General features: G+C 41.0%; 1 protein-coding gene across 2 annotated transcripts in view; it reads right to left on the reverse strand.

Moving 5' to 3' along the window:
• Nucleotides 1–8669: 8669 nt before the first annotated feature.
• The window catches only part of CERK (ceramide kinase), a 44797-nt gene continuing 37901 nt past the window's right edge, over nt 8670–15565 (reverse strand). The window contains exons 11-13 of one of the 2 annotated variants that reach the window (XM_083827493.1): nt 14777–14979; nt 12378–12586; nt 8670–11406 (exon numbers count right to left, since the gene is read on the reverse strand). In XM_083827493.1, coding sequence (XP_083683619.1) covers nt 11307–11406; nt 12378–12586; nt 14777–14979 — 512 coding nt within the window. In that variant the 3' untranslated portion in view covers nt 8670–11306. Of the gene's footprint in view, nt 11407–12377; nt 12587–14776; nt 14983–15565 lie in introns of both variants that reach the window. The other variant, XM_083827492.1, reaches the window with a different exon arrangement.

The raw sequence follows: 15565 nt of genomic DNA on the forward strand, positions 1-15565 counted from the left end.
TACAAAGGCTCTGAAAGCAAAACAAAGCCATATTTCTTTCCTTATTGAAAGTTAGTGGCAATATTTCCAATACGGTGACTTCAGACTGCAGGGTTAGAGATTCAAACAACATGCACGCCAGAGAACAACAGGCAGAGTTATATATGCTGTCTCCATCCTGTTGTATTTGTATGCAAAATAATCTGTTTCTACCCAAAGGCAAATCTTGTGTGTGTGCAATTTTCTCTGGATGTGTCATTTTCAAATGTTATCCTTTCTACTCAACATGCACTGATCCTTTTTGCTACTGAGGCTGCTCTACCAGCGTAGTCCAGTTAGCAGGGTTTGAAACACCGTGCCATTTATAGATGTTTAGTGTCCCTCAGTGTTGGCGAGCCCTTCCTGTTCTGACACCGCTGTGTCAGCAGTGTCAGCGAAGATTGAAAAACAAGACCTTGACAGGTGCCTGAACAGAGAAAAATGAGGTTACAACAAAAGACCTGATGTTATTTACAGGTCTCAATGCATCCTAGAAAGTCTGAGATATTTGTTTGGAGATGAGCATCTTCTCCAGTGGGCCTGCATAAAGGCCCTGAAAATACACCTTTATGACAATAATTTCCTCAGGTCAAATTACTCCCAAACACTCAACAGTAGCAAATATGCTGTAGTGCTGGGGCAGCACCAGTAAGGCTGCCCTGCAGTCTCTGCTGCTGGCTGCCTTAGTCCTGTGGATGAGCTCTGCTCATGTTCACAGTCTCACTGCAAAAATGGGGGCCCCTCCGTGCCACGTCCATGCCATCCGTCATGTGGCACAAGCCCAAAGGACAAGATGCTGCTACTCCATCTTAACTTGTACACACCACATAGACCCTGCTGCCCTATTTAAAACCTCCTGATGTTGTAACCTCTCACAGAAACACAGAACTGCGAGGCTGGCAGGGCCCTCTGGAGGCCAGCTGCTCCAACCCCTGCCCAAGCAGGGACACCCAGAGCAGGCTGCCCAGGACCACGTCCAGGCGGTTTCTGAAGTTCTCCAAGGAGGAGACCCCACAGCCCCCGTGGGCAGCCTGTGCCAGTGCTTGGTCACCCTCTCAGTGTCAATCTTCTTCCTGCTCATCGGTCTGCTGTAACAGCCTGATACCTATGAGAGGAGAGAAGGGCAAAAGAAGTGTCTGCAGAGAGCTTAAAGTAGGAGACACCACAGGAAGCGCCTCAGTGCATCTCCGCAGTCAAACTGCCTTAGCTGTTTTCTAAACAAGGGATGATGTCTCGGTTGCTGAGGGCTCCACTCATGAAAGCAGGCTTGCGATGCCTTAGAGATCTGGAACTAGAATAACAAGAAGGTATTCTATAGGTACATTGGCCAGAAAAGAAAGGCCAAGGATAAATGAGATAAACGAGAAGGGAGAACTGGTAACAACAGACATGGAGGAGGCTGAGGTACTCAGCAACTTCTCTGCCTCAGTCTTTGCTGCCAGTCAGGCTGTCCACATATCTTATTTCCCTGAACCTGTAGATGAGGGCTGGGGAAGCAAAGTCCCTCCCACTGTAAGCAAAGAGCAGGTTCGAGACCACTTGATGAAACTGAATGTTGGAGAGTTATGGATTTGAAGGGTAGAACATTGGGTGGATAAGGAATTGGCTTGACAGCCACACCCAGAGAGTGGTGGTCAATGGCTCTGTGTCCAAATGGAGGCCAGTGACGAGTGATATCCCACAGGGGTCTGTCTTGGGACAGGTACTGTTTAATATCTTTGTCAATGACATAGACAGTGGGATCGAGTGCAGTCTCAGCAAGTTTGCAGATGACACCAAGGTGAGTTGATACACAAGAAGGAAGGGAAGCCATCCAAAGGGACCTGGACAAGCTGGAAAAGTGGGCCTATGTGAACCTAATGAGGTTCAACAAGTCTAAGTGCAAGGTGCTGCACCTGGGTTGGGGCAAATCCAGACGTAAGCACAGACTGGGAGAACTCACTGAGAGCAGCCCTGCAGAGAAGGACTTGGGGGCTTTGGTGGATGAAAGGCTCGACACGAGCCAGCAGTGCGTGCCTGCAGCCCAGAAGGCCAACTGCGTCCTGGGCTGCACCAACAGAGGGGTGGCCAGCAGGGGAGGGAGGGGATCGTGCCCCTCTGCTCTGCCCTTGTGAGGCCCCACCTGGAGCCCTGCATCCAGGTCTGGGGCCCCCAGCACAGGAAGGATGTGGGGCTGTTGGAGTGGTTCAGCGGAGGGCCCCGAAGATGATCAGAGGCTGGAGCACCTCTCCTGTGAAGAAAGGCTGAGAGAGCTGAGGATGTTCTGCCTGGAGAAGAGAAGGCTCCGGGGTGACCTCACTGCAGCTTTTGAATACGTAAAGTGGACTTATGAAAAAGATGGAGAGCAACTTCTTGCTTGGGCAGATAATGACAGGACAAGGGAAAATGGTTTTAAACTAAGAGAGGGGAGATTTGAGATGTTAGGAGGAAATTCTTCACTCTGAGGGTGGCACTGGCACAGGTTGCCCAGAGAGGTTGTGGATGCCCCATCCCTGGAGGTGTACAAGGCCAGGTTGGATGAGGCCCTGGGCAAGGAGGTGTCCCTGCCCATGGCAGGGGTGTTGGAACTAGATGATCTTTAGTGTCCCTTCCAATCCAAGCCATTCTACGAGTCTGTGAACTTGCATCAGGACCTTATAACCTTCCTGGCCTGGCATGACCACCTACAAGTGAGAAACATTTAGATCTTTGACCAAGAGCTGCCACAAGATCTGGAGTGCCAGTGCATTTGTTGCCAGGCTCTCACCGTCACTTAAACGAGTGGGCAGTGCCTTCAGTGAGCTGATTGTGCTCAGCCCCTGCAGCTCCGTAGCTTGGCAGTTCACTGTCAGCGCGTCCATTACAGACATCATTAACAAGAGCTCTGTGAACTCCTCTCTTTTGTATAGCTTGTTTTGTCTGCACCCCGTTTGTTGCTCCTTGCTGGCACTTCTGCATTCTGGAGGCACGGCATGATTTGTGTTAGAGCCATCAATGAGAAGCACATCCTGATATAAGGTTCTTTGCAGGGCATGTTCTACGTCAGTGCTCCTGATGGCTACAGGGCACTCCTGCTAATCAGGACTGGTCGCACAACCATAGAGGATACCCACATCTTTTTCCTGGTGCATACCAGGGGTTTCTCAGCATACATCTCAACATGTACGAGAGAGAAAACCACACAGCCCTCCTCTCCTGATAAAATGTCTGTGGTCTTAGCTCAATGATAATGGCAACCTCATTTCCTGATAGAGGTCTTCTGATTGCATCTTCATATGGACCAAACCCTGTTATTAGTAGGACATTGCTTTGATGGCAGTAGAAATCATAGAATCACAGAATATCCTGAGTTGGAAGGGACCCACAAGTATCATCAAGTCCAACTCCTGGCTCCACACAGGACCACACAAAAATCAGACCATGTGTCTGAGAGCGTTGTCCAAATGCTTCTTGAACTGCAGCAGCTCGGTGCTGTGGCCACTGCCCTGGGGAGCCTGTCCCAGTGCCCGAGCACCCTCTGGGTGCAGAACCTTTCCCTAACCCCCAGCCTGACCCTCCCCTGTCCCAGCTCCATGCCGTTCCCTCGGGTCCTGTCGCTGTCCCCAGAGAGCAGAGCTCAGCGCCTGCCCCTCTGCAGGGACAGAGAGGGAGATGCAAGGCAGCACTGCAGTGAGCTTCTGATGTTAGATGCCCAGTCTTTAGGAAGACAGCAGAGATCCAGTCCCACCTGAGTGGCATTAGGAGAAGCATTAAAAACACAGTAATTTCAGTGTGTTTCAGTCATTGTCTTGCACCAGGGAGGCATTTGCCACTGCATAGAAAGCTCTGGCCATCATCACTGAGGGACATATCCTGTGTCCTGGGACTGAATCCAAACAAAGTACAGCTATCTGTACTTCCAAAGGGTAGAGCATTCATTTCCTTAGCTCCCAACCACATCAAGCACATGAAGGGGTTCTGGTATCTCAGCAGTCTTTTTTAGGAGGCATAAATTAGAAACCTTGGTAAAAATTAGTAGAAGTACCAGTAGTCTCCTACTCCCCTTGCAAGTGCAAAGTAGGATGCATTGTGTCAGACTCTCAGTAAGGGATGGGGTGAGTCAGCAACCGTTTCTTCATCTTCCTTTTCATCTTTAAATTCAGGTGAAAAAAATGAGCACAATCCACTTTGCTAGCAAATTCCCGCTGAGCTTTTTCACAGCAGTGTTACAAAATTTATCCCACATCGGTGAAATTTCCTCCGACAAATGAAGGCAGGGCAGACAGCCTTCAGTCCCCAAACCTGAGCACAGGCACAGGACAACATTTTTGTTGACTGTGAGAGTGCGATTGGACTGCTGAGTGTGCATAGCCATCCATCTTTTGATATTTGTGCTCATCTCATCCCCTTTCTGCTTTATTCCACTCAGAGGAAGCCTTACAACAAAGCACAGCCTCTGCCTGCTGTTCCCACTTCAGCAGCCTGAGGACGGACTCCTGAGTACAGACAGCAGCAGGTCTGTGCTTCCTCCCCAGCGTGCTTTCCTCCATTGAGTCTGTAAATGCTTTTATCTAGGGAAAATACATACTCTTTTGTTAGCCTAAAGCTTTGCCTACGCACCGAGGAGAACAAACAGCACAATCTGCCGTTCCAGTGGGAGAATACGCCCATGTTTACTCTTTCCTGGTCCTGCTACCAACAAGCTGAGGATTTTCTGAAAACCTTTAACAGGAACTTGCGACTAAATCAACGCCAAAGTGTTCAGGTTTTGCCTGTTTTCCCTTGAAAAGCTTCAGCATTACAAGAAAAAATGGACAAGCGGAGCACACCTGAGAGCTACTTATTTTATTGGGTTGATTGTTCTTGAGCTAGGGGCAGTGCAGAATCTACCAGCCTTGCAACCATCAGAGTAGCTATTTCTTTGATAGGTATTGCTAAGGGGAGGTATCTATTCTAAATACATCCATCAAAGCTGCAGACAGTGTTCTATGAAAACATGATCTCCAGGAACTAACAGTATCTGCTTTGATTGAAGACTTTACGCAGATATGCATTCCTCTTCTGGAGCAAGCCTGTCAATACTTGCTTTCTTTCTACAGAGTCACTTCTTTGGTGGTAAATAGAAATCAGCTTCAAGCGGTTTTTCTTGATATCGATATTCTGCTCAAACATTTTTCCCCCCCTCTGTCTGAATATTAATGCTGCATGAGCGAAGAGCAGCAGACTAAGAGGGAAGACAGTAACATAGGTAAGGGAACTGCCTCGAAGGGAACGACCTGTTCCCTCTGCCCACTGTGGCCAGAACAAGGAAGCTTAAATACAGAAAAAGCAATTCAGTTAAGCAAATAAACTTTTCTAGCTGTAAAAATCTTTAAGCAATCTGTTCTGGTGGCTAAACTGCATTGCAGAGCCCACATCACTGAAGGCTCGGGAGAACAGCTTACACAAACATCTACCAGCATCAGCAGAGGCATTTAGGTATGCAGTCATTTTCCTTGGGAAGTTTGCCTGAAGTTAAAAGGTTTATGGAGCAGCCCCTTAGCTGGCATGAGTTGCTATCCTACAGCTTTAACCTCAGCAGCACTGAGGTACTAACACAGCACTTCTTGCTTGCTGCCCAATCCCCCCCTTTCCTAAAATACAGTTGCTAAATATTAACATGAAAAATAAATATCCAGCAGATTAAATTCAACAGCCATTTCAGATTACTGCACATTGCTACAAGGAGCTGCTTTTACAATTGCCCTTTAACACCCCTTCTAGTGATGCTGTTATTTTGCTGAAGTTTGCAAGTGGAGATATAGACCACGACTAAACAACTTAGAAATATGTCTTCACAAGTGATGAAGTGTTTATTCTGTCTACCAGTGGTAAATATTCAAATTTCTGGTAATCTATTCAAGCTTTTAGTGCCAGCTTTTCTGTGTAGTTAAAGTAAACATGACGGGGCAATGCTTTCCAGAAAAAGAAAACAATATGAAACAACAAACTAGCATGTCTGCATTTTATTTTCCTATTTCCATTTAATTTTTTTTTCCCTCCTTCTTTATATAAACTGTTTTACTTTTGCTCACTTTCATCCTTTCCAGGAATCCCTAGCCAGGATGATGACAGACTGATGAATTATTCTTTAGGAAACTAAGAGATACCTCTAGGTCAGCTGCCCTTGTCCTTAGGGGTGGTTTCAACTTGCCAGATGTTAACTGGTAATACCACACAGCTGACACAAACAGGTCCAGGAGATTCCCAAAGCACCTGTTGGTAACTTCTTGGTATAGGTACTAAGGGAGCTGACCAGGAAAGGTGCCCTCCTAGATCTGTTGCTTATAAACAGAGAGGGTCTCATGGGTGAAGTGGTGATTGGTGGCCATCTTGGCCATAGTGACCACGAGGTAGTCAGGTTTAAAGCCTTTGATGATGGGAGGAAAATTGTCACCCACAACTCAGGATTTGGAGAGAGCAGACTTCAGGCTGCTCAGAGAACTAATTTGCAAGGTCCCCAAGAAACTGCTTTTGAAGGCATTGTGGTCCATCAGTGCTGGTCAATTTTTAAGTACCTCTTAAGAGCACAGGAATAGGCAATTCCAAAATGTCAGAAGTGAAGTAGGCAGGGCAGAAGGCCAGCTTGGCTAAGCAGGGATCTACTAGATTTTAGGCAGGAAAAAAAGCCTATGGCCACTGGAAGAGAGGTTGGGCGACATGGGAGGACTACAAGGATGATGTTTGCCATCGTAGGGAGAAAATCTGAGTGGGCAAAGCTCAATTAGAGTTGAATTTGGCCAGTACTGTGGGGGACAATAAAGAGGATGTTTTAAAATATGTTAACAGGAAAAGGAGGAGCAGAGATAACATTGAGCCATTACTTGATGAGGATGACCAGCTCACAAACAGGGATGTAGACAAAGCAGAAATGGTTAATGCTTTCTTTGCATCTGTCTTCAACATTGATGATGGGCCCTGGGACCCCCAGAGCCCTGAGATGGAGGACTGCGACTGTGGGAATGATAAACTTCCAGCCAACTCCAAATTTGTGTGGGATTTGCTGCTTCACCTGGATACATATAAGTCTATGGGGTCTGAAGGGATTCATCCCAGGGCACTCAAAGTAGTCAAAGCTGGTTGATGTCATTGTAAGACCTCTCTCAATTGTTGGGGATCTGGAGAGATCCCAGTTGGCTGGAAGCTGGCAAACATTGTTCCAATTTTCAAGAAGGGCAAGAAAGAAGACCCTGGCAATTGCAGGCCTGACAGTCTCAGTGCAGTGCTTGGTAAAATTGTGGAGATTATTCTCGGAGACACTGAAAAATACCTGAACAACACAGTCGCTGGTCACAGCTGACATGGATTCATGAGGGGAAAGTCCTGTTTAACGAACTTTATTTCCTTTTATGATAAGGTTATCCACCTAGTTGACCAAGGGAAACTGGTTGATGCACCTTCTCAGATTTCAGTAAACCTTCTTTTCCATTTGACAAGGAAAAACTTTTTTACATGCAACAAACAAAAAAAATGCACTGTAGTTGAAATAGCTACCAAATCCAGCATGCTATTATTTCAAACATGTACGAGTCTTAAAGAAGGAAACAGCTTTTGAAGACAACCCCTTGTTGGCAATTTCAGTAGGTACATGTCAGGAATTATTTTTAGCAGTGGGAAATTAAATAAAAAATTGTTAACCCTCTCATTGCAGAGTATTTGAAAGGACTAAATTGGGGCAGACTGAATGCCCCAATTCCTTTTAAATAATGGGTCTCGTCACACGTTAAGAACATACATAAGCCCTTTACAAGATGTACACTATGTGCATATCAGAGGGTAAGACAGAAGGCTGGGGAGATTTGCTTCATTATAGACAGAATTCATTTACTGCAACTTAAACATCAGCTAGAGCCTATTAAATGTATTTAATTAACCTATTGAAAGTTTGGAATAAGCAATATGACTAGTGAGAATAAAAATGATGAAGTCCTGTTATTCATTTAATTCATAGGGATTAAGGCAGGAGTTCTGAGGAAATAATATTTGAACAGCAAGACAGAGATTTCTGGTTCTACATACCATCTTCCCCTTCACGAATAAACATTATTTTCATATACGAAGTCTTATGACATCCCTGCAAACATTGGCTTGTTGCATAACTTCAAAAGCAGAACTGTCTGAAGTGTTGAAAATCATATTCCTGCTGTGTCCACTGCTTACCTATAAAGAATACATTGTACTTCTTACTGGGAAGTGTGCTGTATCAGTAATAATTATTGCAAGGAAACTCTAAAAACATCATCTTGGCATATAGGAGGTACTGTTTAGAGTACAATATATATTCTGTATTTCTTACAATGGTAGTTGGTTTTGACTTGTTGCAGTTTAAAATTTTCCATAACCAAAACCTCTAAATCCTCACAACTAAGTTATTTCTCCTCCTTCAGTCTTAAGTTTCTCTTAACAGAGTTAGTTTTAGTAGAAGTCTAGCTTCACTAGTTGCTTTCCTTCACTCTCAGTGTTTGCCCACACTCACGCTTGCTATAAAGCTGTAGTCAACATCAATGAAACCTTATGAATTACTTCTCTGCCTGGTTCAGCCTGGGCATGCTCATTACACTGAGTACGTTACCTTTGTTGGGCTGAAATCTCTCAACAGGCATTTTTTTTTTTTTTCAAATCAAGTTGTGAAAAGAAGAAAACCACAGTACTGCTGCTGTACAACATAATTTATTTATTTTTTTAAATGAATTCCCTTAGCCTCATAAAACAGAACGCATTTTCTAATCTTGAAGCCAGCAAGATTGGGAAATAAAAAACGAAATCGAACTTGGTTTTCCTATAAATGATTTTCATACTGAGACTACATTCAGAGGAAAAACAAAACAAAAAAATACTAGAATTAAAACGAACGCAGACATTACTTATACAGCTCTCTTCTTAAAATACACTGGACATTTCATACAACTCAACTATGATGCTTGGCTAGTATAATATGCTACAAGTATAATTATTCAAATGCAGCTATGTAGCTTTTCTATTTTCTAAGAGATTTTATTTTATTATGCTGCAACACCTTTAGTATTTAATTTACACTTCATTACCATACGACTGAATGATCTGTTTTCCCTTCTTTTCTGGTAGCTCATTTCTCAGAATGGAGGCCTTAACTGTGGGCTTTTTTTGGAAATACCAAGTGCACAGTTTCAGATATTAAAAGTACTCAGAGCACTTCAGTATACATTCACAATGTAACTAATCCACCGTTTTTTGAGTTAGGAGTCTCATGACTTGCTAGAAAAATAATGGAAAGAGCTGGTTAGTATTTACTTCTGTTCTCATAAATAAGAAAGTGATCTGGATAGCTGTAATGCTTCATAGAAGTCCTCGCCTGTTGGTGAGCTGAGTGTACACTGTCATATCCTGCCCAAGAATTACAGTAATTTGAAATCTCAGTTTTTTCACAATATTCATGGATAGATCAATCTAACTAAAACTTTTTACACAAATGACACTTTCAGAAGATATCTGCATTTGTATGACAGCATAATTTCATTTTTCAACAGGGTTCTTGGTTCAACAGTACTATTTCACTTACTAAAAATGGCTTTAAAATACAGTATACATAACAAATGTCTGAAAAACATTGGATGAATCAACTTTTCAACTCATTGCATCACTGAAGAAAGTACAGTACTACTTTTGGAAAAGTTTTCAAGTATCTCCCTGAAACACTATATAATAAGAAACGGATCCTAAACTTTGTATGACTGTACTTTGAGCAATTATCATTTGCAAGTTTTTTTTTGTCATACAGTATGAACACAACAGTATGAATAATACTTTATAGCAACAATATAGCACAACATTTTAATATTACACAAAACTGGAATGTTTCAATAGAAAAAAAAACAAACAGCCACTTAAAACAAATTTCAAGTGTTTCAGTAATAAACCAACCGATCACCATGGCTCACACAGAGCAAATACACAGGAGACTGAAACTAATAATAGCTGAATGACAGAAATGCCAATAGATACACATGAATAGAGAGAGTCATTAGCTGTTCAGACACACACACAAATCTGAGATGCCTGAGATGCAGTAAGGTTTACAGAAGAGAGCAGGGGCTAGCTTCTGATCCTCAAACAGGAATAAACCTGTATGAGAAGAGCAAAATCCAGCACCAAGCCTGCACACTGTACGTGTGTGTGCCACAACACACAAATTCATACACAAATAATCACTACATAGCTGTACATGATAGTCTTATGTATTTGCTGTAAAAACAAGTCAGCACAGTGATTTGTGATTTATCATATACCAGTTTCTTCCCTTGACTTCACAACACAAATCGTTTCCTATTTAGTTAAATAAAAATATTACTTAAAAACATTCAATCATTGAATCGTATCTTCAAACTTAACATTCCAACATCTTATTTTGCAAAGACATTTTAATGTATCTAGTGGAATCTCCAAAGAATTGTGTACTGAAAAGGGAAGCTTTTCATATGTTAATTTTAGTTATTTTTAGAAATGCAAAATTTGCTGGTGTTTTATAAGATATTTATATCTTCCCTTGCCTGTGCCTTCGTGGTATCATTATGTATCCGTACCAGTTGCTGATAAGACATTTCAGTTGCAGTGTGTGGTATTTGGTATCATCCAAACAGTCATAAAACCCTTTATAAACCCAAAAAGCAGCATGCAAGGAAGCATTTATAAATAGATTACATAAGAGAAGGTATGATCTATATACAGATGTACTTTTATTTTTCAAAATATTTCTAAATTGTTATTGTTATTACTTAAAGCCAGGAATGTGTGTTTGAATTGCATTGATAAGTTGCAAGGTATTGTCAGAATTAGAAAATGAAAGATTTTACTAAAAAAAATAAAAAAAATGCGAATGACAACACTGTTGTCCAGCATTTAAGCCACATGCAACTACATAACACTCCCAGCAGAAAACATCTTCTCAGACTCTGAAAACATCTTGTCCTGATATCTTGGTTTGATGGCAATATAAAGTTCAATGTTTTATAATATTTAAATATTATTGCAACACAGCTGCTAAATTAGCTCTCTAGAAAAGCACAGAGTATTTATCAGTTATTGTGAATACATACATATATGCCAATCTAACATAAATTACATTACTTCAAGACATATTTTAATGATTAGAATGTTAAAAAAATACACAGTGAAATAAAATGTCTAAGATTATACTGAAGCCATCACAAAAAAAAATCTAAAATTTTAAAATACTTGTCAATTTGACTAAAATGCATATATACTCAATTTCCTTGAGCTTTTATTTTTTCTTCTCCCCATTGGAGGAACAGTGTCTATAGTAAGTGTTCAATGCTACTGTGGCTGTAGGCAGCTTCATCTTTACAGTTTTCCTCGATTCCCCTTGCAAACAGTTTCATTAACTGGCAGTGAACCCTGAAAAATATGGAAATCAATTAATCGTATTTTTTTTAAATATAAGTAGGTACTATATATTTAGTTTTAATAATCTGTGAATCTCAAGCAGTTAGGCAAAATTCTTTGTTTCAGACTACAAAAATAGCCCTCATGCTTGATAAAATCCTCCCCTTCAAAGAAGGCTGGGTGCTTTCACACATACCTCACTCCTGCTACTACTCTCTTCCACACAGTAGGCGACATGGGACACTTAGAGGAGCTGACCTTATATAACATACACTGTTCTTACATAAATCACTCAGACTGCTGTGTGATTGCATTTGAATGGAACAAACTTGGATGCACACATTTTGTATTTCCCTTTGATCTACAATAAACAAACCCAAACTAAACAAATTAAAAAGCCCTTCAAAATTTCAAAGCTGTTATTCCTTTCCAATTTGTTCATTTGCAGAACTGCAAACTTCTTCCTCCATACGCCGAGGCTGGAGATAAGACTGTGCTGTGTGTCAAAATATACACAATACGGGACGTACTCAGTATTTCTGTAAGACGAAGACGCTAGTTAAGCACCTATCAGGTGGCTTCTATATGACTTTTCAAAAAATGGAAAAAATGACTACTATTTTGCTGAAAAATACTTTGTTTATTTGCAAAGGCTAGCGCTCAGAGTAAAGAAATACTACATTTCTCTAAAAAGAATCCTTCCACCAAGACCTCCACCCTTCAGCACTTCAAACATATCAGTTTCTAAGAACTAAGCAGGACTTTGAGGGTAGGGTCATCTATCTCAAAGAGATCATTTACAACATATAGCCGGAGTGTTTACTAGAAAGGATCCAAAACTTAACAACAAAAATCTAAGTTTATTATCAGAAGACTCGAATTTGCTGGGGAGATATGTTTTTGGGATATCTTTATTAGCACCTTTACATCAATGAAAAGGCTTAATATCTTCTTGGTAGATGCAGAGAAAAACAGGTGCTCACCTCACTTCAATTGCTGAACTATCCAGAGTTTCTCCATCACAGTTCCAAGTGCTGTCAGCAATATTGCAGCAACAGGCTGGGTGATCTCTACAGAACTGGCCAAAACGTTTCTTTCCTATGTCTGTAACATTGCTTCCATTGTCTTCTGAAAGCTTTGATGTAAATTGAAAACTCTTCACCCGATAAACATCTACAAATGAGAAGTCAAACTACAAAGAAAGAAATAATCAAAAAAGGCAATTACAATTACTTAAATATACTTGATGCGTAAAGAAACTCAGCATGCAGCATTTGGTATTCAATAAAGTCCATCCGTTCCAATTTTCTACAGAATTTTACCTGAGGCTAGAGTGATATTTGTTTTTAAGAAACTGCAGAAGTCAAAAACCATAAAGCAAAACTGAAACCTTATTTTTGATGGTCATCTTCGAGAAGCAGCAGTACTGCCACTTTAAGGGTAATGAGGTAACAGGTTCTGAGATTATGAGTATGGGGTATAAGAACTATTAATAAACTATTAAAAAAACTACTATAACATGGAATTGAAGTCAAAAAGGTTTGGATTGGAACCTTGTACCATCCTCAGGACCTGTTCACTACAGCCCTTAAGAAACATAAGCTTTTCTGAAAGTCTTATGCTTCTGAATTTTGGAAGAATACCTTGAGATGAGCAGACCACTGCCCTAATCAAAGAATTAGAGAGATTGGAGAGCTGGGTGTATAGGAAAATACGACTATATGGAGATATTATAATACTCCAACAAAATAAAAACATTTCAGCTAGCTAATTCAGGTAAAAATATGTAGCATCAGTCTGAGGCTCACTAAGAAGCATTCCAGGCCAAAAAGTTTAGCTGCAAAAACTGGTTATCACTGGCTGCACAGAGCCACTTATGAATGTTCTCGTGTGTCATGGCTAAGCAGAATGTTATTATAATTCTTATTTTATGATAGTAATGATATAATTATATATATTATTATGATTATTATTGCGTAATATATTTTCATATAGTTTGTTCTTATCATTTATATATTTTATTAATTTATAAATTGATAGGTTGATTGATAAAGATTGATAAATCTTGAAACCGATTGGAAAGGCAGCTGGGAAAGGCTTCAAGTAACGAAAAATACTGAGGAAACAGAGAGAATAGGGAGGAGTGAAGGGAAGAAGAAGAGACAAAGAACAGCAGGAAGACAGAACACAGACAAACAAAATGTGCCTGGGAATGGTAACAAGGAAATACAGGAAAGAGAATTTATACAAACTCTAGAGGACGAAGAGTAGCAATGCAAACAAGTGAGATTTGTTATTGTTTCTATAACCAGATATGCCATCAGTGTATTGTTCAGTTATCTGCCAGAACATGTTAATAATATCAGGTTGTGACAAATATTAAAGTGTGTGCGTTCATAGCCATAGCTCTACTTTCAACAGGTATTAACACTCCGAAGCAGTGATCAATCTTCCCTTGCAGTTTATCCTGACAGCTGTAACTTATGCAAGGAAGAACTCTGAAGCTGAATGCCTAAAGCTCATGTCACCCGTACGTATTAAAATCCGGCTCTAGGCCTGCAGTTTAGAATCAAACTGTAGTTCTAGTAAGTTTTTTCTACATCATATTTTTATACGTTTTACAAGAATTATTATTCCTTGCTAGTCTTCTACCTCAGCTACATTATATTGCTGTGAACAATTTTTCATGACAAATACTTGTGTGCACAGATGTGATAACATTTTAAATATTGTCCAAATAGTAAATATACTCAAAATATTATAAGAAAGAATTCAACTAATAGAAGTGGAATGTGGTTAGAATCATAGAATATCCCGAGTTGGAAGGGACCCATAAGGATCGAGTCCAACTCTTGGCACCACACAGGTCAACCGAAAAGTTTAGACCATGTGACTAAGTGCACAGTCCAAATGCTTCTTAAATTCAGACAGGCTTGGTGCAGTGACTACTTCCCTGGGGAGCCTGTTCCAGTGTGCGACCACCCTCTCGGTGAAGAACCTCTTCCTGATGTCTAGCCTAAACCTCCCCTGCCTCAGCTTGACACCATTGCCACGGGTCCTATCACTGGTGATTAAGGAGAATAGGTCACCTGCCCCACCACTCCCCCTCACAAGGAAGCTGTAGACTGCGATGAGGTCTCCCCTCAGCCTCCTCTTCTCCAGGCTGAAATATATATAACATAGAATGCTATAGGCCAAAGATTTGAGTTAGTTTAAGCGATTTTTCTGATGGTACGCATGCTAAGATTAAGTCATACGAACTGTATAAGCACTTTTCAAAAAACTGTTTTGTAGATATTCTTTTTGTCATATACAGTTGTCAATATTTACAACTTAGGCTGCTCCTGGAGAGAGTTCACTGCCAAAGGGAACACACACCTACCTGGTCATCTTGGTTTGTATTTCTGACAAGATGCCGTAGAAAATCAAATCTGGAGCATTTACGAACTAGAATGAGGTCAGCTGAACCATCTGCCAGATGAGCTGCTGGTGAAAGACCTTTTGGACTGCGTGGACAGGCACAGCTCATATTTACTGCATTGATGGCTAGAAATTTCCCTTTAATAACCTTCCATTCTTCTTCATCTTCTGAAACACATGAATAAAGGCATGGATATAGGCTATTATTTGATAGATTCACAAGAACAGTAAAAAGCAATCATTGGCAGGTTAAGAGGTTTTACTGGGCATGTTTATGCACTGTCATTACACATCTAAAAAAAATGCATTTAAAAAAAATCTGTCTTTCATATACTAACAGAACAGTTGCTTCCTCCCTTCACAGACCATTATTATCTACTAACACCGCTTACTGTAAAACCACAAAGCCTCAGGCAGGGACAAGACAGAGGCAGGTTGCAACTCTTGTAGCTTAAAACTTTGTGAGGATTTTTAACTTTATTCTTGCTGTTCAACATGTTAAGTCTTAAGCAAACAATAATGCAGAGACAGTGGTTTAGTGTCTGGTTTCTAAACCAATATTCCTCTTCTGCCTCAGTGCCACAAACTATAAAAAACAACTCCAAACACAACAACAAGACCAAATCTGAACAGGGAGGACATGACTCAGGGTTCAGGAAGCACCAGGATGCAGCAGTGCTGTTACGTCTGTTAACGACACCCCACAATGTCTGCAGACGAATAGTATTAGCAGAACTGAATTTTTCCATGC

This window comes from Anser anser, assembly GCF_964211835.1.
Source record: "Anser anser genome assembly, chromosome: 1".
Classification (NCBI taxonomy): domain Eukaryota; kingdom Metazoa; phylum Chordata; class Aves; order Anseriformes; family Anatidae; genus Anser; species Anser anser.